The sequence below is a fragment of the Pongo abelii genome, chromosome 19 (assembly GCF_028885655.2).
Source record: "Pongo abelii isolate AG06213 chromosome 19, NHGRI_mPonAbe1-v2.0_pri, whole genome shotgun sequence".
NCBI classification, from domain to species: Eukaryota; Metazoa; Chordata; class Mammalia; order Primates; family Hominidae; genus Pongo; species Pongo abelii.
In genome coordinates, this window is record NC_072004.2 from 72,011,483 (window position 1) to 72,037,296 (window position 25,814).

The following is a 25,814-nucleotide window of genomic DNA, read 5'->3' on the forward strand; positions in this document are numbered from 1 at the left end:
ACAGCTCCTCACATGCTTGTGGTCACCCCAACTGGGCACCTCATACCTAGCAGGGGCTCCAGCAACGTGTGCTGATTCCTTAGTCTGGAGGGCAGGCTGTCATGGTGTAGGTGGGGCAAAGTGGCACCAGGGATGCCTTCAGGGCCTGGCTGGGCCCATCACTGCTACAAGTGGTCTCCAAAGTGGAAGATGTTCACTGCTGCCCTGACCTCTCAACCTCTCAGCTCTCACTCAACGGTAGACATCACAGAGAGTCTTTGCAGAGGTTTTTTTTTTTTCTTTTTTTTTAGACGGAGTCTCACTCTATCGCCCAGGCTGGGGTGCAATGGCATGATCTTGGCTCACCACAACCTCCGCCTCCTGGGTTCAAGTGATTCTCCTGCCTCAGCCTCCCGAGTAGCTGGGATTACAGGCACACACCACCATGCCCAGCTAATTTTTTGTATTTTTAGTAGAGATGGGGTTTCTTTCTTTTTTTTTTTTTTTTTTTTGAGATGGAGTCTCGCTCTGTCACCCAGGCTGGAGTGCAGTGGCGTGATCTCGGCTCACTGCAAGCTCTGCCTCCTGGGTTCACACCATTCTCTTGCCTCACCCTCCTGAGTAGCTGGGACTACAGGTGCCTGCCACCACACCTGGCTAATATTTTTGTATTTTTTAGTAGAGATAGGATTTCACCGTGTTAGCCAGAATGGTCTCGATCTCCTGACCTCATGATCCGCCCACCTCGGCCTCCCAAAGTGCTGGGATTACAGGTGTGAGCCACCGCGCCCGGCGTAGAGATGGGGTTTCATCATGTTGACCAGGCTGGTCTCGAACTCCTGACCTCAAGTGATCTGCCCGCCAAGGCCTCCCAAAGTGCTGGGATTACAGTAGGCATGAGCCACCGTGCCTGGCCAGAGATTTTTATAAGACCTCCCTGGCTTTCAGTTTCCCTCATCTGTAAAATGGGGATAACGAATCATAAGCCCTGCTTAGTAGAGACTTCCTATTAAGTGGGATAAGGAAAGTAAGGCACTTAGCAGCCACATAGCAGGTGCTCAGCAAGGGCTTCCCCTTTGACTCCCCAGCTGGCTCTTGGAGGGGAAAGGAATCCTCACCCCCTTCTCTCCACAGTGGAGGGCAGAGTGGGCAGAGCCGGGCAGAGGTAGGGCAGGGCAAAGCAGGCAGAGCCTAGAGGTCCCTTCCATCCCAGGGCATCAGAGTGGCAGGCAGGAACAGGAACAGACAGGCAGGAGGAGCCAGGACGGGATGTGATGGGGACCAGGCATTCTCCACTACCCTCCAATCTGCAGCTCCCTGAGGACCAACTGGAGTTGGGCCTAACAGGAAGCCCAGGGACATACCTGGACTCAAAGTCCACCTGCCCCCTGCCCTGTAGCTTTAACTCCAGCAGGCAGCTCCGTCCTGCTGCAGTCGGTTTCTCCACGTGTGAAATGAGAATAAGACCGACTATATCACAGGGTTCACTCGAGAACAAATGAGACCACACACACCAAGTTGCACTCCAAGAGCTCCCTCAACACTGGCGGCTGTTGGCCAGGTGCGGTGGCTCACACATGTAATCCCAGCACTTTGGGAGGCCGAGGCAGGAGGATCGCTTAAAGCCAGGAGTTCAAGACCAGCCTGGGCAACATAATGAGATCCTGTCTCTACTAAAAAAACCTTTTTTTTTTTTGAGACAGAGTCTCACTCTGTCGCCAGGCTGGAGTGCAGTAGTGTGTTCTCAGCTCACTGCAATGCAACCTCCGCCTCCTGGGTTCAAGCAATTCTCCTGCCTCAGCCTCCCGAGTAGCTGGGACTGCAGGTGCACACCACCATGCCCAGCTAATTTTTGTATTTTGAGTAGAGGCGGGGTTTCACCATGTTGGCTAGGATGGTCTCAATCTCGACCTCGTGATCGGCCTGCCTCGGCCTCCCAAAGTGCTGGGATTACAGGCGTGAACCACCGTGCCCAGCCATTGTTTTTTTTTTTTTTTTTTGAGACAGAGTTTCACTCTGTCACCCAGGCTGGAGTGCAGTGGCACAATCTCAGCTCATGGTAACCTCCACCTCCAGGTTCCGGCAATTCCCTGCCTCAGCCTCCTGAGTAGCTGGAATTACAGGCACGTGCCACCATGCCCGGCTAATTTTTGTATTTTTAGTAGAGATGGAGTTTCACCATGTTGACCAGGCTGGTCTCAAATTCCTGACCTCAGGTGGTCCACCTGCCTCAGCCTCCCAAAGTGCTAGGATTATAGGCATGAGCCACCACGCCCAGCCTAATTTTTTTTTCTTTTTTGAGAGAGTGTCTCGCTCTGTGGCCCAGGCTGGAGTGAAGTGGCGCAATCTCCGCTCACTGCAACCTCCGCCTCCCAGGTTCAAGCAATTCTACCTCAGCCTCCCGAGTAGCTGGGACTACAGGCATGCATCACCACGCCTGGCTAATTTTTGTGTTTTTAGTAGAGACGGGGTTTCGCCATGTTGGCCAGGATGGTCTCCATCTCCTGACGTTGTGATCCGCCCGCTTCAGCCTCCCAAAGTGCTGGGATTACAGGCGTGAGCCACCGCCCCGGCCTAATTTTTGTATTTTTAGTAGAGATGGAATTTTGCCATGTTGGCCAGGCCAGTCTTGAACTTCTGACCTCAGGTGATGCGCCTGCCTCGGCCTCCCAAAGTGTTGGGATTACAGGCGCGAGCTACCATGCCTGGCCCTACTTCTTGCATAATTGACCTTCATATTGCACAGCTGGCAGGGCTGTGGTGCTTGAGATTATGCAGTAAAGCACCCAATGAAGGCTCAACAAATGGTAACAGTTATTGTTAATATGATTATTAAAAACAATAGAATTGGCCAGGTGCAGTGGCTCATGCCTGTAATCCCAGCACTTTGGGACGCCAAAGCAGGTAGATAGCTTGAACCCAGGAGTTCGAGACCAGCCTGGCCAACATAGCAAAATCCCATCTTTACAAACAAAAAACCCCACAAAAATTAGCCAGGTGTGGTGGCGCATGCCTGTAGTCCCAGCTACTCAGGAGGCTGAGGTGGGAGGAACACTTGAGCCCAGGAGGCAGAGGTTGCAGTGAGCCGTGATTTCGGCATGCCAGCCTGGGTGACAGAGTGAGACCCTGTCTCACAAAATAAAAGTTGGGGTTGAGGGCTGGGGGCAGTGGCTTACGTCTAATCCCAGCACCTGGGAGCCAGAGGCAGATGGATTGCCTGAGTCCAGGAGCTTGAAACCAGTCTCAACAACATAGAAAGACCCCCATCTCTATTTAAAAAAAAAAAAAAAAAACAGAAAAAAAGAAGCAGCCAGTAGGGTCACTAGGCATGTCATCAAACTTCTTTGGCCTCCAAAGTGAAATGAAAGGAGAAACATCTCCAACCTCAAGGTTGTTAGAAGGAAGGTACTTAGCACAGGGCCCAGCACAAAGAAAGCTCAGTCTATGATGGGCATGATCAGTAAGTGTCACCAGTCCCTGGCTCTCCAAGAATGACCCAGGACAGAACCTCACCTTCCAGGACAGGTCACAGCTACCTTGCAGTTAAAACGAATCGGGGAATCAGGGGTTCCCACCCCCATCTTCTTTTTTTTGAGACAGAGTCTAGCTCTTGTTGCCCAGGCTGGAGTGCAATGGCGCGATGTTGCTTCACTGCAAACTCCTCCTCCCAGTTTCAAGTGATTCTCCTGCCTCAGCCTTCTGAGTAGCTAGGATTACAGGCATGCGCCACCACGCCTGGCTAATTTTGTATTTTTAGTAGAGACGGGGTTTCACCATGTTGGTCAGGCTGGTCTCAAACCTCTGACCTCAGGTGATCAGCCCACCTCGGTCTCCCAAAGTGCTGGGATTACAGGCGTGAGCCACTGTGCCCGGCCTCCCACCCCCATCGTCTGCAGAACCAAATTCACAGACCTTGGTCTGACAGACAAAGGCCTCCCCATCTGACTTTTGCTTTACTTTCCAGCCTTGTTTCTGGCTGTCTTACCGGTTCCTCTCCCAGGCTGTTCACGTCAACCCACTGTCACTTCTCACATCCTCCCACTAGGTAGGTCAGATCTCCATGTCTTCAGTGCTCCAGCTGCCAGGAATGCCAATGCCTTCCCTGGGGCCCAGCAAACACCTCCTGCTCAAATCTCACTCACTCCTTCTTCCTTGATTGGAATGATCCTCTTGCCTCCAGCTCCCAGACTCTTAAGCGCAATGCTCTCTCCCACACTTTTCTGTGGATTCTCATTGGAAGACAAGAAGGTTGGGCATCTCTATTCCCAGGACCTTGAACCAAGACTGGCAAAGAGCAGCCCTTGGGACACATTCAGTGAAAGAATGAATGAATGACCAATGAACGTAGCCAATGCAGTGCCCATTGCTTTCCTTGGGAGATATTATACTTCTCTCTCTCTTTTTTTTTTTTTTTGAGACAGTTTTGCTCTTGTTGCCCAGGCTGGAGTGCAATGGCGCGATCTCGGCTCACCACAACCTCCGCCTCCCGGGTTCAAGCGATTCTCCTGCCTCAGCCTCCTGAGTAGCTGGGACTACAGGCATGCGCCACCACGCCCAGCTAATTTTATATTTTTAATAGAGATGGGGTTTCTCCATGTTGGTCAGGCTGGTCTTGAACTCCTGATCTCAGGTGATCCGCCTGCTTCGGCCTCCCAAAGTGCTGGAATTACAGGCATGAGCCACCACGCCTGGATGGAGACATTATACGTCTATCAATACGAAGTAAGTGCCATGGTTAATTTCATGTGTCAACTTGACTGGCACGGGGTGCCCAGATTAAACATTATTTCTGGCCAGGGGCAGTGGCTCACGCCTGTAATCCTAAAACTTTGGGAGGCCGAGGAGGGCAGATCACTTGAGGTCAGGAGTTTGAGACCAGCCTGGCCAACATAGTGAAACCCTGTTTCTTTTTTTTTTTTTTTTTTGAGATGGAGTCATGCTCTGTCGCCCAGGCTGGAGTGCAGTGGCGTGATCTCCGCTCACTGCAAGCTCCGCCTCCCGGGTTCACACCATTCTCCTGCCTCAGCCTCCTGAGTAGCTGGGACTACAGGCGCCTGCCACCACGCCCAGCTAATTTTTTGTATTTTTAGTAGAGACGGGGTTTCACCGTGTTAGCCAGGATGATCTTGATCTCCTGATCTCGTGATCCGCCCACCTCAGCCTCCCAAAGTGCTGTAATTACAGGTGTGAGCCACTGCGCCCGGCCAAAACCCTGTTTTTACTAAAAATATAAAAATTAGCCAGGCATGGTGCCATGCACCTGTAATTCCAGCTACTCAGGAGACTGAGGCAGGAGAATCACTTGAAACCAGGAGGCAGAGGTTGCAGTGAGCTGAGATTGTGCCACTGCACTCTAGCCTGGGTGACGGAGTGAGACTGTCTCAAAACAAACAAGCAAACAAACAAAAAAACCCCACATTATTTCGGCTGGGTGCGATGGCTCATGCCTATAATCCCAGCACTTTGGGAGGCCAAGGCAGGCGGCTCACCTGAGGTCAGGAGTTCAAGACCAGCTTGTCCAACATGGCGAAACCCCATCTCTACTAAAAAATACAAAAATTAGCCGGACGTGGTGGTGGGGGCCTGTAATCCCAGCTACTAGGGAGGATGAGGCAGGGAGAACTGCTTGAACCCGGAAGGTAGAGGTTGCAGTGAGCCGAGATCATGCCACTGTACTCCAGCTTGGTCGACAGAGCGAGACTCCCCCTCAAAAAAAAAAAAAAAAGGGGGGGCTGGGCACGGTGGCTCACGCCTATAATCCCAGCACTTTGGGAGGCCGAGATGGGCGGATAACCTGAGGTCAGGAGTTCGAGACCAGCCTGACCAACATGGAGAAACCCCGTCTTTACTAAAAATACAAAAAAATTAGCCAGGTGTGGTGGCGCATGCCTATAATCCCAGCTATTCGGGAGGCTGAGGCAGGAGAATCACTTGAACCAGGGAGGCGGAGGTTGCAGTGAGTCGAGATTGGGCCATTGCTCTCCAGCCTGGGCAACAAGAGCGAAATTCCATCTCAAAAAAAAAAAAAAAATATTTCATGCAGGTGTTTCAGGATGAGATGAAAGCATTTAAATTGGTAGACAGGCTGGGCACAATGGCTCATGCCTGTAATCCCAGCACTTTGGGAGGCCAAGATGGGAGGATCACAAGGTCAGGAGTTCAAGACCAGCCTGGTCAAGATGGTGAAACCCCGTCTCTACTAAAACTACAAAAATTAGCCAGGCGTGGTGGCAGGCACCTGTAATCCCAGCTACTCAGGAGGCTGAGGCAGGAGAATCACTTGGACCCGGGTGGCAGAGGTTGCAGTAAGCTGAGATTGTGCCACTGCACTCCAGCCTGGGCAACAGAGAGACTCTGCCTCAAAAATAAATAAATAAATAAATAAATAAATAAGTCGGTAGACAGCAAAGTAGATTGCTCTGGCCAATGTGGGTGGGTGGGTGTCCTTCAATATGTTGAGGGCCTGAAGAGAACAAAGAAATTGTCCGCTTTCTTCCAGCCTCACCACTTGAGCTGAGACAGTTCGTCTCATCTCCTGGGATTTACATCATCAGCTCCTCCAGTTCCCAGGCCTTTGAACTTAGACTGAATGGCGCCCCCAGCTTGCCCATCTCGCTAGCTTATCATGGGGCTTCTTAGTCTCCATAATCAATTCCTCATAATAAATCAACTGGGCTGGGCATGGTGGCTCACACCTGTAATCCCAGCACTTTGGGAGGCCAAGGCAGATCACTTGAGGTCAGGAGTTCGAGACCAGACTGGACAACATGGCAAAACCCTGTCTCTACTAAAAATACAAAAATTAGCCAGCTGTGGTGGCACATGCCTGTAGTCCCAGCTACTCGGGAGGCTGAGGCGGGAGAATCACTTGAACCCAGGAGGCGGAGATTGCAGTGAGCTATCACACCACTGCACTCCAGCCTGGGTGACACAGCGAGACTCCATCTCAAAAAAAAACAAAGAAAAACCACTGATTCCTCATAATAAATCTCCATATATACATGTGTGTGTGTGTGTATAAGTCTCACTATGTTTCCCAGGCTTGTCTCAAATTCCTGGCTCAAGTGATCCTCCCACCTCAGCCTCCCAATTAGCTGCGACTATAGCCCCATATATATATGCACACACACACATATACACACACACACATATATATACACATGCACACATATACACACACCAACATACACACACAAACATATATATGTCCTATTGGTTCTGTTGTCTGAAAACCCTAATACATTGGACTGCATTTTTAGCTGTTTTCCATTATATATAATCATTGTATTAATAATTTATTGTGAACTTGAGAGTCAACTGAGTTTCTCAAATTTGTCCCTCATGTCCTGGGTATAGCAGAATTTCCCCATACTTTCTATATGGGCATAGATGTTTATTTATTTATTTATTTATTTATTTATTTTTGAGATGGCGTTTCACGCTCGTTGCCCAGGATGGAGGGCAATGGCACGATCTTGGCTCACTGCAACCTCCGCCTCCCAGCTTCAAGCGATCCTCCTGCCTCAGCCTCCTAAGTAGCTGGGATTACAGGCATGCACCACCATGCCTGGCTAATTTTGTATTTTTACTAGAGACGGGGCTTCTCCATGTTGGTCAGGCTGGTCTCGAACCCTCGACCTCAGGTGATCTGCCCGCCTCAGCCTCCCAAAGCGCTGGGATTACAGGCGTGATCCACCACACCTAGCCTAAATAAATAAAATTTATTTTATTTTATTTTATTTATTTATTTTGAGATGGAGTCTCACTCTGTCACCTAGCGGAGTGCAGTGGCACGATCTCGGCTCCCTGCAACCTCCGCCTCCTGGGTTCAAGCGATTCTCCTGCCTCAGCCTCCTGAATAGCTGGGATTACAGGTGTATGCCACCATGCCCAGCCAATTGTTTGTATTTTTAGTAGAGACGGGATTTCACCATGCTGGCCAGGCTGGTCTCGAACTCCTGACCTTGTGATCCACCCGCCTCGGCCTCCCAAAGTGCTGGGAGTACAGGCGTGAGCCACTGTGCCCATACTTGGGCATAGATGTTTTAAGATTTCCTACCTAGTTGTTATTGTTATTATTATTATTATTTTGAGACATGGTCTTGCTCTGTGAGTCACCCAGGCTGAAGAGCAGAGCGATCAAAGCTCACTACATGTCATTCACAGCTTCTCAAAGAATGAAAAAAACCAAAACCAAAACCAAAACAAAACAAAACAAAAAAGCTCACTACATCCTTGACCTCCTGGGCTCCAGCAATCCTCCCACATCAGGCTCTGAGTAGCTGGGACTATAGGTGCCATCCTTGCTGGGCTAATTTTTTTGTTGTTGTTTAATTTTTTGTAGAGACAAGGTCTCACTATATTGCTTAGGCTGGTATTTTTTTCTCTGTCCTGCAGTGGCCTCTGTCCTGTACCTCTGTCCTGCAGTGGCACAATCTCTGCTCACCGCAACCTCCGCCTCCTGGGTTCAAGTGATTCTCCTGTCTCAGCCTCCAGAGTAGCTGGGACTACAGGTGCGTGCCACCATGCTGGCTAATTTTTTTATTTTTAGTAAAGATGGGGTTCTACCATGTTGGGCAGGCTAGTCTCAAACTCCTGACCTCAGGTAATCTGCCCACCTCAGCCTCCCAAAGTGCTTGGATTACAGGTGTAAGCCACTGTACCTGCCGACTGTCCTCTTTTAAGCCCAGCGACAGACTTTCTGGGATGAGGTTGCATACATGTTTTACTTTTGGTATGACTTTAATGACATTCATTTTTGAGCAACTGTTTTAAAATTGACACTTTTTTTTTCTTTTTTCTTTTTGAGACAAGGTCTCACTATGTTTCCCAAGCTGGTCTCAAATTCTTGGGCTCAAGTGATCCTCCCGCCTCAGCCTCCCAAGCAGCTGGGACTATAGGGCCGTGCCACCACACCTGGATTAACACAATTTTTAAGAGCAGTTTTAGTTTCACAGCTGATACATTATTTTTAAGACTTGTTTTAATAACTTGTCATTCAGTGTGTCACCTGCCTTTTTGATAGGTCTATCTCTGTCTCCACTGGTTTTGTAGATTCTGACATAGAAAAATGTTGGCCTTGGCAGATGGCAGATAGAGAGCTTCCTCCAGACCGATAGGACCACGCCTGCTACTCCCTGGGGATGGTTGCTCCACCAAGCCTGCTCACATCACCGAAGCCTGCATTTGCCCTCTGGTCTTGCTGAAACCCGGACACTCAGAGCTCTCCTGCCGCCTCCCTGACCAAGCCTACCCAAGAAGAGGCAAGGTTAGTCTGGGGGAGACTTGTTCCTAGCTGTGGCAGACCCCTGTGGTGATGTACCCAATGCCTTATCCATCTTTTTCTTTCCTACTGTCAGAACCCTGAGTTTTATGCCAGGTGCAGAGGCTCACACCTGTAATCCCAGAACCTTAGGAGGCCAAGGTGGAAGGATTGCTAGAGACCATGAGTTCAAGGCCAGCCTGGCCAACATAGCCAGACTCCATCTTTACAAATCATTTACAAAAAAAAAAAAATTAGCCAGGCATTGCGGTGTGTACCTGTAGTCTATAATCCCAATTATGCATGAGGCTGAGGCAGGAGGATCACTTGAAGCCAGGAGTTCGAGGCTGCAGTAAGCTGTGATCATGCCACTGCACTCCAGCCTGGGCAACAGAGCAAGACCCTGTCTCTTAAAAATAAAACAAACAAACAAAAAACCCTGATTCTTATCAAGGGGGCACTGTGTGCAGCGAAAATAGTCTCCATTTCCCAGCTCTCTTTGCAGCAAACGATGGGAATGCGACATAGCTCAGGCCAAGGTCCAGATAAGTCCCCAGGGTAGATGTCCCTTCTGAAAATCAAAAAGGCAAAACCTTTCCGGGGTATAGCCCATTGCCCTTTCCCCTCTTCTGCCTACGTGGAATCCCTGTGCTTTCTCATTTCATCCTCACATTAGGTACATGGAGAAGGGATCATCCTCATTTTACATGTGAGGATGTACATGTGAGGATACATTTTACATGTACTTTGTACTAAAAATACAAAATTAGCCGGGCATGGTGGCGCATGCCTGTAATCCAGCTACTCAGGAGGCTGAAGCAGGAGGATTTCTTGAACCCGGGAGGTGGAGGTTGCAGTGAGCCGAGACTGCGCTACTGCACTCCAGCCTGGGCAACAAGAGCGAAACTCTGTCTCAAAAAAAAAAAAAGAGAGAGAGAGGAGAGAGAGAGAGAAAAGAAAGAAAAGAAAAGAAAAGGAAGAAGGAAGGAAATAAGGAAGGAAGGAAGGAAAGAAAGAAGGAAGGAAAGAAAGAAATTAACTGGCCTTAAGTTTCCCATTTTGGCCAGGCTGCCAGGAAGCTGAGGGCATACTGTGAAGCTCCAATCTAGCACTGCCCCTTAGCATGGGGACTTAGCTGTCTCCTTTTCCTTGTCCTCAGCACCTGTCATGAGGCTTGAGAGCAGTCCTTTTCTGTGGGGTGCCTCCAGCCCTCTTTTAGAAAGCTGGGGTGGGGAAATGGCGTTAATGTGTCAGTTATCTTATCTTCATTGGCTTCTCCAGACCTTTTCTCCACTCTGCGCTGGGTGGTGGGAGATGACACGAATAGGCTCTCGTTTCTGCCTGGGCTGGGCCATTGGGAGCTCTGGTAGGAGGAAGCACGGTCACAGCCTCCCCTTGTCAGGAAGCCTCATCCACAGGGTCTTGTCCCAGGGAGCACCCCCTCCTCCCAGTATCAGGCCAGAGGTGATGTCACTATAAATAGCCCGGCGCCCTGTCCTATCCCTTGCTCTTTCCTATACATGCCCACACCTTTGTAAACTGTCTCCTTACCACAATCTCCTCAAATCACCCAATTCAACTGTTTCCTGCCAGGGTCCTGAACACAGAGCACATATAAAGGGCATTGTTGGCTGGGGACGGTGGCTCACGCCTGTAATCCCAGCACTTTGAGAGGCCAAGGTGGACAGATCACAAGGTCAGGAGATCGAGACCACCCTGGCTAACACGGTGAAACCCTGTAGTCCCAGCTACTTGGGAGGCTGAGGCAGAATGGCGTGAACCTGGGAGGCGGAGGTTGCAGTGAGCCGAGATCGTGCCACTGCACTCCAGCGTGGGTGACAGAGCGAGACTCTGCCTAAAAAATAAATAAATAAATAAATAATTAGCCAGGTGTGGTGATGCACGCCTGTAGTCCCAGCTATTGGGGAGCCTGAGGCAAGAGAATCACTTGAACCCAAGAGGTGGAGGTTGTAGTGGGCCACGATCGTGCCATTGTACTCCAGCCTGGGAGATGAGTGAAACTCCTCTCAAAAAAAAAAAAAAAAAAAAAAAAAGGTGGGGGGTGGACGTTGTTAAAAGATTTTCAGATCTTCCGGAGCTCTGAAAACTCTGTCCCCTCCCTGCTGCCCTGGCTGTAGTCGGCAGAGCTCAGCTCTGTGTCTAATCCCCTTGTGTCTGGACCTTACAGCCAGCCCCTAACTGGAGGCACCTCCCTGTCTCCAGCCCCAGCCCCACATCCCACCAATCCTCTGTGAATGAGGCCATGGCCTCCCTCCACTGCCCTGAGCTCCAGGTGGAATAGAAAGAAGGCATCGGGCCCTGGGCAGGCACACAGGCACCACAGGTTCTCAGGTTTGCCGGGTGCATTGTAACTAGCACCCCCTCAGAAAGGAGAATTTGGGGTTGTGGGTGGGGGAATTGTCACATGAGCTAAAGGACAGACCAACATGATGGGTGAAATGACAGTTGTGCACAGGGCATCGTGGAGCACAGCAGGAGGGGCACCCGCTCATCCCTGCTGGGGGTGGAGGTCGTGGAGCAGGTGTTCCTGGAGTCAGGTCTGAGCCGATCCCGGCAGGTGAACAGTGGAGGCACCCATAAAGTGGGAACAGCATGGACAAAGAACAGGAGGGGGCTGCTGGCTGTCACAGGCATGGCTGAGGGCAGAGTAGGTGGTGGGGGGAAGGAAGAGGGGAGGTGGGCAGGAGCTGGGGTGGGCCCACAGCTGACCAACAAGGGGCCTGGACTCAAAGCCATAAACCTCGGGGAGCATTAAGCACGGGGACATCTGCCATATTCACTTTAAGGCTGGACGGGAGGAGAGCCAGCCAGGAGCTTGCCTGTTTGAGAGAGAAACAAGGCCTGGCCTCCCGAAGTGAGGGACTCACCCCCATTCACCTCCTCCCCCGTCCTCGCCCTACAAGTGCATATTGGATTAAATCCACTCCGGCTCCCCCAACCCTCCTGGCTCCCCAGCTTGCCTCTTCTAGTCCTTCCCACATGCAAGGCGGCCCTGAGGACCCACAGGACCCAGCCAAAGAGGGCGCCAGGCCACTAGGGAAGCTCCTTAACTTTCCCGTCCCACTCCCCTAAACAGCCTCCAACGCATCTGTGTTATTTTTATTTTCTTTGCTTTGGTCTATACAAAAAAACCAATAACCAAAAACAAAGCAATAATAATAAAACACTCTGCTGGAACCTCCCCCAGTCCCCCACACCATGTGTGGGAGATGGGGGGGGTCTGAAACAGGAAGGGGAAGAGAAAGCCCCTCACCACACACCAGAGGGGTCAGCCAAGAGCACTTCTCGGGGTCAGCTAGGGCAGCTGTGTGGGTGGGACAGGGGTGTGAGGGAGCTGTCCCCAGAGCTCCCTGGGGAGTGAGGGGTGGGCAAAGCCAACTAAGCACCCTGGAGAGAGAAGCCGGCGTCTTCTGGAGCGGGTGACTCACTCCATATCTCCTCCCCATCTCCCCTGGACGGTCCCTGAACTTTTCAAGAGAAGCTTTGGATTTTGGGGATTTGGGTCTTGAACCTGGGCCCTGGAGACCCTGGGGGCTTAGGGCAGTTGGTTGGTGGAGTTCAGTGAGAAAATCAGACCCAGAGAAGGAACCGAAGCCCTTCCGGGCCCAGGCAGCTGGAGACAGGGAGGCTGGAGGTTTTGGGGGGCATTGCTGGGGGAAAACAGAATGGGTGCTTGAGTCTGAAGCTTTAGTGGCCAGGGCCACAGGGGCGGGGAGGGGGTGTCAGGCCCTGCACCCATGCCCAGGACAGAAAAGCAGGAGCAGAACACTATCCCAAGAAAGACCCTACGGAGGACCTCTGGAGGCGCAGGGTGCAGCAGGAAGTCGCGCCCCGGCTTCCCCAGCTCAGGCACTTTTCTGTCTTGCCCCGTCGCCTGCACGGAGAACCTCTCAGATGAGGAACCGCACCTGTTACGGGAGTGGGGACAGACAGGGGTCAGGGGCTCGGTGGACCTGCATCCCCAGAAGCTCAAGCCACTCCGTGTCACCTGCCCACCACCCCCAGAAGGAGCCAGCAGGAATAGGCCTCCCCATCCCCACCAAAGACACAAGAAGAAGGCAGGCCAGGGCACACCATGCTTGGGGAAGCTCAGCAGCAAAGGATCCCCCCCAAAAAGGAGCGCAGGTTTCAGTGGGGAGATGGGAGGGCCTCCAACAAACGGAGGTTCTAGAGAGGAGGAAAAGCCTGCAAAGAGGGGGCCATACTGGGGCCGGGCTGCCTAGGCCAGCATGTGGTCTGCAGTGGGGTACGGGGGCCTGAGGCCGTCGCTGTAGGTGTCGATGGGGTAGTCTCCGTCCATGTCCATGTGCATCTCCAGCGGGTCAAGGGGCACATCGCTGGAGTACATGGGGCGGTAGGTGGCATCCATGTCTGGGGACGAAAAGTGGGGGTCGGTCCTAGGGTCCGCAAGCTACCCTGAAGGGGGCAGTCTGCACAGCCTTCAGCCACCTCCTGTACCCATGCCCACCCCTGGTGGGCCTGACCCCCTCCCCAGACCCCACACCAGGACATCTAGACTGGGGTACATGTGGATGCCACACAGCAGTTGCCACTGGTCCTCTGGCCCCAGAGACATAATATTGCCCCCTCACACACACCCACACAGCCGCCCAGGATCTCCAGGGTCCTGAAGAGCCTGGCACACACTTACCATCTCCGTAGGGCTCATTGATGGGAATCATGCTCTGGGCCTGAAAAAGGAGAGAGAAACATGGAGGGGAGGTTTGAAAATGCAGGCTCCGAGCTGGATCTCAGCTGGGGGGCAGGGAGAGATGCTTCTAAAAGAGGGGGCCGGGCCAGGTACCGTGGCTCACTCCTGTAATCCCAGCACTCTGGGAGGCCGAGACAGGCAGATCACTTGAGGTCAGGAGTTCCAGACCAGCCTGGCCAACATGGTGAAACCCTGTCTCTACTAAAAATACAAAAAAATTAGCTGGGCATAGTGGTGCATGCCTGTAATCCCAGCTACTCGGGAGGCTGAGGCAGGAGAATTGCCTGAACAGGAAGGCAGAGGATGCAGTGAGCCGAGATTGCACCATTGCACTCCAGCCTGGGCGACAGGAGTAAGACTCAGTCTCGAAAAAAATAAAAAATAGGCCAGGCGCAGTGGCTCACGCCTGTAATCCCAGCACTTTGGGAGGCCAAGGCGGGCAGATCACAAGGTCAGGAGATCGAGATCATCCTGGCCAACATGGCGAAACCGCGTCTCTACTAAAAATACAAAAATTAGCTGGGTATGGTAGCGTACACCTGTAGTCCCAGTTATTCAGAAGGCTGAGGCAGGAGAATTGCTTGAAACTGGGAGGTGGAGGTTGCAGTGAGCCAAGATCACGCCACTGCACTCCAGCCTGGCGACAGAGCAAGACTCCATCTCAAAAAAAAAAAAATAAATAAATAAATAAAAGAGAGGGCCAGAGAAAAGCAAAGAGGCCTTGGAGGAATAGAGGATGATGAAATGGGGTCACCCAGTGCCCTGATGTACTCGTGTCCTCGGTACTCCCCAGGGAGGAGGGTTCCCCATTCATGAAGCAGGGACTCCTGCCGGACTACAGCAGCTCAGGGGAGGAGGCAGAGGACTCAAGATGGGGACAGGGCACTGCCCCACCCTGGAAAAGACCGCCCATAGCCTATCCAGCACCTCCACGCAAATTAGGAAAAGGCACTCCCTCCTCAAACACTGTATACTCATTTGGGCAAAATAAAAATTGGCATTTTGTGGATATATGGTTCAACCCACTACTTCCATCTGCTAGGAATTGTTATAAATGATCCAATTACAAAATAAAAATCTGTAAAGTTGACAGTAGTAGGAGACCCCCAGAAGTGTTGCCCATGGGCAGTGCACAACTTGCGCAACTAACTATTGCAGTCCAACTTAGGATACTCACAGCCTCCCAGGCAGCCGGGTCATGCTTGAAGAGGGAATTGGTGAGCTCCACGGACACGCGCTTCCGGTAGTCTGGGTTCTTGTCCTCGGAGATGCGGAACAGGACGGCAGCGGCGTAGGTGGCTGAGCAGAGAGGAGAGGAAAAGCCAGGTTAAATGTTGGCCAGCCTCCATCATGGCTGGGGGAGTGGGACCCAGCCTCCTGCCCTCCCCCAGCTCACCAGTGCCCTCGTTGCGGGAGTGCAGCAACTCCATGAGTGGGGCCGAGGCCCCCTCTGCATCAATGGCGTCGGCCGCCTCCTTGTCCTGGGCCAGCTCACACAGCACCCCGGCAGCCACGCGCTGGATGTTCTCCACCGACGAGTACAGGAGCTGGGGAGAGGGGACGTGGGAAGCAGGGGAGAGGTGGAAAGGGGTGAGGCAGGCCGGACAACACACTCCACAGCCCTGCCCACCTCCACTCTGTAGCAATTCCATAGTGGAAAATAGGCCATCACTGGGGAGTGTTACTGCTTTAACAAACTGAGCTGAGCGTTGTTCATGAGCTACCTTGAAATTACCTGTGACTCTGCCTCATCTAACCGTTGGAATCTAGTGTTAATGAGCTCACTGATGTGAAAGATGTTAGACTCTTGTCTGTTATGGTACTTGCACATATTCTCCCAGTTTGCTGATTTTTTTAAAATGCTTTTTTAAGGTTCTTTCTGAAATACAGATGGTTTTCATGTTTATATGGTTGAATCTCAAGTTTTTTGTTTTTTGTTTTGTTTTTTTTTTCCATTCGTGATCTCTTTCCCTGCTTTGAAGCTTAGAAAGCCATGTCCATGCAGGGGGTTGCTAAGTAGTCAATCTGGAGTGGCAACTTTCCTCCAAACTCCTCCAAAGACCTCTTGATGCCTGGTCCAGTTCTCCCAAATCTGGGACTCCTAACCTTGCCCTCTAAGCAGTGGTGGGGGGACCTCTTCTGCCCACCTGCCCCAGACTCACCTGCACAAACAGAGGAATGGTGTTGAGCCGGAAGATCTCCATGCGGTTCATGGGGTCCCGGGCGAGGATGTGCAGGGCTCCGGTGCAGCCCTCCACAATCTCCTCCATCCTCACACCATCCTATGTGAGAGGAGGCAGGGGGCATGGGATAGGTGCCTTGGACATGGCCACAACTCTTCCCCATGACAGCCAAATGAACTTCACAGGCTCTTGAAATTAGCATCAGTTGCAACTGACCTCCCATTCACACACACACCCACAGAGGACACCCTGACCCCCCAGGAAGGCTGTCACAGGCACCACCAGCTCACATACCGTGTAGGGCTGCTGTGTGCCTGCAGCTACGTGGCGCTGGGCATCCTGGTGGGCCTTGACCAGCAGTTGGACAAGGCGGGGGATGACCGCTGCCTCCTGCAGTGGGGCATGGTTGGCTGGGCACAGGGCCAGATTCCTTATCAAGCCAATGGTTGCCTGGCAAAAAAAGGGGCAGTGATCAGGGGCACTTCTTGGACATCTGAAGGATCCCAGCTTCCCAGCTTCAGGTATCCCCTCCCTCCTTCACCTCTTCTGTCCCCAACGCTAGACACAGACATACTGGAAAATATCCTGGGAAGGAGACCATCCCAGCCATGTCACTTAATCCACAGGATCTGGGGGTGCTCATGGCTAATTCTTTTTTTTTTGAGACAGAGTTTTGCTCTTGTCACCCAGGCTGGAGTGCAGTGGTGCAATCTCACCTTACTGCAACCTCCACCTCCTGGGTTCAAGCGATTCTCCTGCCTCAGCCTCCTGAGTAGCTGCGATTACAGGCGCCCGCCACCATGCCCAGCTAATTTTTTGTATTTTTAGTAGAGACGGGGTTTCGCCATGTTGGGCAGGCTGGCCTCGAACTCCTGACCTCAGGTGATCCGCCTGCCTCGGCCTTCTTAAGTGCTGGGATTACAGGTGTGGGCTACCGTGCCCAGCTGCTCATGGCTAATTCTAATAGCCCTTGCTAAAATGACACCCCATTCCAGAACATCCTGCCAGCCCCATGCCTGGACCCTCACCCTGTCCCCTCTTTCTTAACCACCCCCCCACAGACACCATGACCTTGCTTGCTTTTCTGATAGTTCCCCAAGCCTGATTCTCAGGAAGTCTGTGCTCTAGGTGCCCCCGAAGCCTCCTGCTTGGGTGGTGCTCACATTGTCATTAATCCCCAGCAGGGCAGCTCTGGAAAGAGGTGTCCTGAGATCTCCTCCCCAGGGTCCTTCACTCACAGGAGCCACTCTGGCCTCCCAGAGCCTCTCAAGGTGTCATCTATTTCATCCTCAAAACAAGACACCAGGAGGGCAGGGATGAAAATCACGTGAGATGGGGATGTGAGCACAGGGCAAATGACTTGCCAAAGTCACTTGCCACTTAGCTGCTGGGTTAGGATGCAAAGTCCCACCTCAGGTTTGCAGCAGGGACCAAGCATCAAGGAGGGGTCACAATGACATTTTTTTTTCTAAACATGGATTTTCTTTTTTAATTCAATGTATAGGCTGGGCGCAGTGGCTCACGCCTGTAATCCTAACACTTTGGGAGGCCAAGACAGGCAGATCACTTTAGGTCAGGAGTTCGAGACCAGCCTGGCCAACATGGTGAAACCACGTCTGTACTAAAAATACAGAAATTAGCCAGAAATTGCTTGAACCTGGGAGGCGGAGGTTGCAGTGAGCTGAGATCATGCCACTGCACTCCAGCCTGGGCAACAGAGCAAGAATCCGTCTCAAAAATAATAATAATAAATAATAATTCAATGTATAGTATCACTTAGAGTCATTCTTATCTGCACTGCTTTTTTTTTTTTTTTTTTTTTTTTTTTTGTGACGGAGTCTCGCTCTGTCGCCCAGGCTGGAGTACAGTGGCGTGATCTTGGCTCACTGCAAGCTCCGCCTCCCGGGTTCACACCATTCTCCTGCCTCGGCCTCCCGAGTAGCTGGGACCACAGGCGCCCGCCACCACGCCTGGGTAATTTCTTTGTATTTTTTTAGTAGAGATGGGGTTTCATCGTGTGAGCCAGGATGGTCTCGATCTCCTGACTTCGTGATCCACCCGCCTCGGCCTCCCAAAGTGCTGGGATTATAGGCGTGAGCCACCGCGCCTGGCCATGTTTTTTGTTTTTGTTTTCCAAGACGGAGTCTCTCTCTGTCACCCAGGCTGGAGTGCAATGAGTGATCTCAGCTCACTGCAACCTCTGCCTTCCGGGTTCAAGTAATTCTTCTGCCTCAGCCTTCTGAGTAGCTGAGATTACAGACACATGCCACCATGGCCAGCTAATTTTTGTTATTTTTTGTGGAGGCGGGGACCTACCATGTTGGCCAGGCTGGTCTCAAACTCCTGACTTCAGGTAATCCTCCTGCCCCGGCCTCCCAAAGTGCTGGGATTACAGGCATGAGCCACTGCGCCTGGCTTGTCTGTACTATTAAATTGTGTTAAATGTAGCTAGCAGATGCCCCTACCAGCTGGCTCCTGTGCCCGTTGACAAGACCCTCATCTATGGTAGCTTCCTCACTCTCTGGCACCAGATGCCACCTTGCCTTTGGCTGCCTTCCTTGTCTCTACATATAGATATACACACACACAAACGCCTTCCCCATAACTCTGTCCCTTGGGTCTGCCCACCCCCTGACCCACTCTCACTTCCCCCACCCGACAGAGAAGTGACACACAACTCTCTTCCACCCGGGTAGCCGCAAGAAGAAGACCCCACTCCTTCACACACACCCAGCTCCCTATGGGAGAGGCTAAGCATCCCCCAGAATCCTCTCTGCCCTGTGTGTCTGTAGTAGCTCTCCTGATTTTCAGCAGGACACACGGCCATCCAGCTGGTGATCACATTTCCTAACCTCCTTGCACCTCGATGTGGCCGAATGACCAAGTTCTGGGGTGTGAGCAGGAGTGATGTGTGCCACTTTCTGGTGGCCACTAGCCATCCTCAGTTCTCAGGGCTAGAACACATCCGTGGGGATGATACAGTCCACTAATTCGTGTGAGGACAACCCTCTCGTCTACACCCAGTGGCATAAGAAATATGCTCCATGGACCAGTAGCAGCACCTGCGAGCTTGTTAAAAATACAGAATTGGGCTGGGCACAGTGGCTCACACCTGTAATCCTAGCACTTTGGGAGGCCAAGGTGGGTGGATCACCTGAAGTCAGGAGTTCGAGACCAGCCCAACCAACATAGAGAAATCCTGTCTCTACTAAAAAATGCAGGAGAATCGCTTGAACCCGGGAGGCGGAGGTTGCGGTGAGCCGAGATCGCGCCATTGCACTCCAGCCTGGGCAATAACAGCAAAACTCCGTCTCAAAAAAAAAAAAAAGAAATACAGAATTGGCCGGGCCCATTGTCTCACACCTATAATCCCCGTACTTTGGGAGGCCGAGGCTGGTGGATCGCTTGAGTTCAGGAGTTCGAGACCAGTCTGAGCAACATGGCAAAATTCCATCTCTACTAAAAATACAAAAATTATCTAGACGTGGTGGCGTGCACCTGTAATCCCAACTACTCAGGAGGCCAAGGCAGGAGAATCACTTGAACCCAGGAAGCAGAGGTTGCAGTGAGCCAAGATTGTACCACTGCACTCCAGCCTGGGCAATAGACATTGTCTCAAAACAACAAAAAAAAGACATACAGAATCGCAGGCCCTCCGCAGCAGGCCTACTGAATTGGGAGCTGCAGAGAGAGAGAGAGAGAGAGAGAGAGAGAGAGAGAGAGAATGTTTTAGATTGTTTATTTGTTTGGTTTTTTTTTTTTTCCTTCAAATTTTTTGTAAGAGATGGGTGTCTCACTATGTTACCTACGCTGGTCTCAAACTCCTGGCCTCAAGTGATCCTTCCGCCTCCGCCTCTGCCTGCACCTCCCAAAGTGCTAGAACTACAGATGTGAGCCACTGCACCCAGCCTCCTGTTTTTCTTTTCTTTTAAGACACAGGTTCTTGCTCTGTCACCCAGGCTGGAGTGCACTGATGCAATCATAGCTCACTGTAACCTCCAACTCCTGTGTTCAAGCGATCCTCCCACCTGAGCCTCCCCTCCCCAGTAGCTGGGACTACAGGCGTGCACCACCACACTTGGCTAATTTTTGTTGTTGTTGTTGTCGAGACAGGTCTTGCTATGTTGTCCAGGCTGGTCTCAAATTCCTGGCCTCAAGCAATCCTCCTACCTTGGCCTCCCAAAGTGTTGGGATTACAGGCATAAGCCACCGTGCCTGGCCCTGGAACCTGCAGTTTAATGAAACCACCCAGGGTATTCATGTGCATTTTGAACTCTGAGCTCTGCCCTAGGGGCTGGTAGAGCTACAAGATAGAAATCCCAATTCTGGAATTTTAGAGCAGAGCCATTGTTGAGGTCTAAACTATTACACGAGAGAGAAATAAACTTGTCTTATTCGAGCCACTGTATTTAGGACTTCTTTGCTACAGCAGCTTTGCCTATACCAATACAGTACCTAAGCTTGGTGCAGGGAGCTCCTTCCCCTCGCCTAACAGCAGTACCTTGACCAGTGGCCACTGGTTGGGCTGGTTGAGCAGCTTCACGATGGCCGGGATGCCATAGTTGAGACGCACAGAGTTCTGGGCCATCTCGGCCTCAGGGTGGCGGCTAGTGAGGTGGCGCAGGGCGCAGACGGCAGGCTCCGTGATGTCGTCCTTGTCACCAGCACGCAGGATGGCATGGATGAGAGCCTCCACACCACTGTTCTGTGTCACCAGCGTCTTGTTCTTGCTGTTGTTGCATGTCAGGTTGGAGAGTGTGCCCGTGGCACAGGTGAGGACGTTGACGTCATCCACACTCAGCTGGTTCACCAGAATCTTCAGTACGCTCTCCAGGCCCTCCTGGAGGGCAAGGAAGGGACGGGGGAGTCAGGGAGCAGCCAACTCCAGGGAGCCTTCTCGAATATGTCCAAGGGGAGTGGGATGACCTAAAGGGGTCAGCCCTGCCTGTGTGTGCCCAGGAACTTTCATCCTCCTGACCCGCCACACCGTGTGAGACAGCGTTACTATCCTGTGGTGTAAGTGAGGCAATGAGGCTCAGAGAGGTTGGGGAACTTACCCACAGACACACAGCTAGTGGCTGGATCCGAACCCAGGCTTGGCTCTAAGCCCCACGTCTCTTCCCTCCAACCCATCAGCCTCTCCCTGGGGCCCTCAGACCCAGGCAGAACCCTCTTCAGGCCAAAGTACGGTGGCCAAGGGAGGCCTCGAGACCAGGAGGCAATTGTTGAGGGGGCCGCAAGCTTCAGTGGCCCAGCTGAGCCACATCTACTCGCTTGTCACCTTTCTGGGCCTTCACTGCTGCTCCACCACCCTGGGGCCCTGAGCCAAATCCACTTCCAGTAAAATCACTACCTCAGACGTCTATCTCACTTCTCCCAGGGAGACACGTGGGCCTTGTGGTGGGACAGAAAAACGCCAGCTTTGGGGACGGACAGTCCTGGGTTCAAATCCCAGTTCTGCCATTTACTACCTGTGACCATGGCCGTTAGCTCCCCACGCCTCAGAGTCTTCATCTAACCCACAGGGTCCCACACTCTAACCCCAGGTTGAACGAGCTACCATCCACAAATGCTACGCAGAGGGCCAGCACAGGGTGGGCATTTGATAAACAGCATATTGCTAGGGGAGGCCTGGAGAATGGTTGTTGGAAGGAGGCACAGGGCACTTGCCCTGGAGCTGCATTTTTCCTTAAATTGTATTTTTAGTCATGGGGGCCTGTCTCTTGGTACACTATTGCTCCAGCCAAGGGCCCAGGTCAAAACTGTTCTTTTGCTGGATGTGACTCATGCCTGTAATCCCAGCACTTTGGGAGGCCAAGGCGGGTAGATCACCTGAGGTCAGGAGTTCAAGACCAGCCTGCCCAACATGGTGAAATAGAGATACCCTGTCTCTAATAAAAATACAAAAATTAGCTAGACATGATGGCAGGTGCCTGCAGTCCCAACTACTCGGGAGGCTGAGGCAGGAGAATCGCTTGAGCCCAGGAGGCGGAGCTTGCAGTGAGCCGAGATTGCACCACTGCACTCCAGCCTAGCTGACAGAGCAAGACTCCATAAAAAAAAAAAAAAAAAAAAGAGAGAGATGAGGGTCTTTAAGGCATTTCCAGCCTCAGCCACCAGGAAAAGAGATTTAGAGCCCCCAGTTCTCCCACAGTACCTAAGGTCAGATGCCCAGACAGGAGGCTGGATGGGGCAGCTGAAGAGGTCAACCCCAGGCCCAGACACCTCCCTCACCTGCTTGGTGGCCACGTCAGAGAGGTTGCGCAGGGTCCACAGGCAGTTCTGCACCAGGCGGGGGCTGTTGCTGGTCAGGTGCTTGCCCAGGGCCTGCATCCCACCTGGGGCAGGGATAGGGGTGCCATCAGCCACGGGGAGCATGGCTGACTGAGCCGGGGAGCATGGCTGACTGAGCCTGGCAGCTGGGCAGAGCTCCCACCCCAGCCGCCCTCAAGGCCATCATACTCACCAGCCTCCACGATGGCAGGCTTATTGCTGGGACACACGGACAGCACCTTGAGCACACGACTGGTGGTCCAGAGCAGCTTCTCATAACTGTAGTTACGCATGATCTGCACGAGGGCCTGGGGCCCACCATTGGCCAGGATGATCAGCTATGGGGAAAGAGGGAATGAGTGTCAGATGGACGGGGAATATGACAGGAACAAGGAAGCGCGGGGCAGGAGACAGAACTGTCATTACTGAGCTTCAGCTAAAGCACGAATAGTTCGTTTGTTTCTTTTAATGTATTTTTTTCTTTTTATAAAGATGGGGGTCTCGCTATGCTGCCCAGGCTGGTCTTGAACTCCTGGCCTCGAGTGATCCTCACACCTCAGCCTCCCAAAGTGCTAGGATTACAGATGTGAGCCACCACACCCAGCCAAGCACCCCAATAGGTTTTTTTGTTTTTTTGAGATAGAGTCTCGCTCTGTCACCCAGGCTGGAGTGCAGTGGCACGATCTCAGGTCACTACAACCTCCGCCTCCCGGATTCAAGCAATTCTCATGCCTCAGCCTCCCAAATAGCTGGGATTACAGGCGTGTGCCACCACGCCTGTATTTTTGGTAGAGACAGGGTTTCACTATGTTGGGGTTTCACCATGCTGGTTTCAAGCTCCTGACCTCAGGCAATTCACCTGCCTCTGCCTCCCAAAGTGCTGGGATTACAGGTGTGAGCCACCACACGCAGCCCACCCCAATAGTTTCATGACTGTTATGTAAGCCAAAATTTTAAAAAAAGGATAATACCCAGTGCTGACAAGGATGTGACAAAACTGTATGCACACCCATTACCAGTTATGGCACTGGAAATTAGTCCAATCCTTCTGGAAATCAATCTGGCCATTTGGGTAAAAGCCTAGAAGTGTTAAAAATTGATGAGAATTTTTTCCACTCTTTGACAAAGGCTAGACATTCGTTACAGCATTGTTTATAAAGGTGGAATAGGAGCAATCTAAATACCCTCCCTCAGAATAAAGCCTGAGGTCTCCACTTAATGAAATGCTATCTGTAGGCTGGGTATGGTGGCTCATGACTTTAATCCCAGCATTTCAGAGGCTGAGGCAGGAGGATTCCTTGAGGGTAGCCTGGGCAACAGAGCAAGACCCCATTCCCACAAAAAATTTAAAACTTAGTCCGGGTGGGCCGGGCACAGCGGCTCACGCCTATAATCCCAGCACTTTGGGAGGCTGAGGCGGGCGGATCACGAGGTCAGGAGATCGAGATCATCCTGGCGAACACAGTGAAACCCTATCTCTACTAAAAATACAAAAAATTAGCCAGGCATGGTGGCGGGCACCTGTAGTCCCAGCTACTCGGGAGGCTGAGGCAGGAGAATGGCATGAACCCAGGAGGCGGAGCTTGCAGTGAGCCGAGATCGCGCCACTGCACTCCAGCCTGGGTGACAGAGCGAGACTCCGTCTCAAAAAAAAACAAAAACAAAAACTTAGCCCGGGTGCTAATTAGCTCAGTGGTACGTTCCTGTAGTCCTAGCTATCAGGAAGGCTAAGGTGGGAGGAATGCTTGAGCTCAGGAGTTTGAGTTTGCAGTGAGCTAGGATCATGCCACTGCACTCTAGCCTGGGGAACACAGTGAGACCCTGTCTCAAAAAAGAAAGAAAAGGAAGGAATGGGAAGTAAGCAAGAAAGAGGAAGAGACGGAAAGGAAAAGGAAAAGGGAAAGGGGAAAGGAAAGGCAATCTGTCCTTATTAGAGGGTGGTTTTGAGGACAATATAGCAAAAAAAAATTTTTTTAAACATCATACAGGCCAGGCACAGTGGCTCACACCTGTAATCCTGACACTTTGGGAGGCCAAGGCAGGCAGATCACTTGAGCCCAGGAATTTGAGACCAACCTGGGCAACACGGAGAAATCCCATCTCTATAAAAAATTAGTTGGGGGTGGGGAGCGGTGTCTCATGCCTGTAATCCCAGCACTTTGTGAGGCCGAGGCAGATGGATCACCTAAGGTCAGGAGTTCGAGACCAGCCTGGCCAACCTGGTGAAACCTTGTCTCTACCAAAAATATAAAAATTAGCTGGGACTGGTGGCGGGCACCTGTAATTCCAGCTACTTGGGAGGCTGAGGCAGGAGAAATCACTTGAACCCGGGAGGTGGAGGATGCAGTGAGCCGAGATCGTGCCATTGCGCTCCAGGCTGGGTGACAAACTGAGACTCCATCTCAAAAAAAAAAAAAAAAGAAAGAAAAGAAAAGAAAAAAAAAACTTAGTCGGGCATGGTGGCACACGCCTGAAGTCCCAGCTACTCTGGAGGCTGAGGTGGGAGGATCATCTGAGCCCAGGAAGTCAAGGCTGCAGTGAGCCCTGATTATACCACTGCACTCCAGCCTGGGAAACAGAGTGAGACCCTGTCTCAAAAAAAAAAAAAAAAAAAAAAAAAATGCAGGCAGAAAACAGACGCAATGTTGCAGATTGTTATGATGACAAAGATGTGTACACATCTGTAATCTGCCCACAGAACAGCTCTTAAGCAAGCACATCGAAATGACAATAGTGGTTATATGAGGATGAGTGATTTTTTTCCCTTATCCTCAAAATAATAATTCTGGGCAATTCAGTCGCATGATGAAGCATGTATATCTGCACCTATATCTCATCTAAAAGGAGTAAGGGGGCAGTGGCCTGAAGCTGTGCAGGATAGAAGGTGGCGCAAGGGTGGGCTTCAGGCCTTGGGAGGGTTGGGGAGGGCCCACCTTGCTCTCCTGGTTGCCGTAGGCCAGGAGCTGCAGGCAATCGGTGGTGATGGCCAGGAACTTGGGGTTGTTCTTGTTGAGCAGGGGCACCATCTTTTGCAGCCCGTCGGCCAGGCGCACGGCCATCTTGGCGCCCTCCTGGTACAGGAGCAGGTTGTGCAGCGTGGTGATGGCATAGAACAGGACCGACTCCACAGGGGAACTGGGGGGGTGGGCTGGGGTTAGTACGCCGAGGTCCCAGAGGCCTGGCATACATGTGAGCCTGGCATGGGTTCCCACCTCCCCCAGGAAGCCTCCCCCCTACTGACGCCCCTCTGGAAATATCCCTTTGCTAAAATCTCATCACTCCTTGAGCCTGCCCTGCTCTTAAGCATGAAGCAAACAGCACCTCTCTTCTCCCAACTGGGACAATGACTCCTCCTGCTTCTGAGCCCCCAGCCCTGTGCTGAGCG

The 25,814-nt window shown here is 51.9% G+C and overlaps 1 protein-coding gene across 6 annotated transcripts in view; it reads right to left on the minus strand.

Annotated features, from left to right (window-relative positions):
- Positions 1 to 12,347: 12,347 nt before the first annotated feature.
- The window catches only part of JUP (junction plakoglobin), a 32,082-nt gene continuing 18,615 nt past the window's right edge, over positions 12,348 to 25,814 (minus strand). For all 6 annotated transcript variants that reach the window (XM_054546395.2, XM_054546396.2, XM_054546394.2 and 3 more), the window contains exons 5-15: positions 25,363 to 25,564; positions 22,623 to 22,767; positions 22,391 to 22,494; positions 20,658 to 20,996; positions 16,451 to 16,606; positions 16,136 to 16,255; positions 15,370 to 15,520; positions 15,151 to 15,272; positions 13,914 to 13,953; positions 13,468 to 13,633; positions 12,348 to 13,170 (exon numbers count right to left, since the gene is read on the minus strand). In XM_054546395.2, coding sequence (XP_054402370.1) covers positions 13,482 to 13,633; positions 13,914 to 13,953; positions 15,151 to 15,272; positions 15,370 to 15,520; positions 16,136 to 16,255; positions 16,451 to 16,606; positions 20,658 to 20,996; positions 22,391 to 22,494; positions 22,623 to 22,767; positions 25,363 to 25,564 — 1,531 coding nt within the window. In that variant the 3' untranslated portion in view covers positions 12,348 to 13,170; positions 13,468 to 13,481. The remainder of the gene's footprint in view (positions 13,171 to 13,467; positions 13,634 to 13,913; positions 13,954 to 15,150; positions 15,273 to 15,369; positions 15,521 to 16,135; positions 16,256 to 16,450; positions 16,607 to 20,657; positions 20,997 to 22,390; positions 22,495 to 22,622; positions 22,768 to 25,362; positions 25,565 to 25,814) is intronic.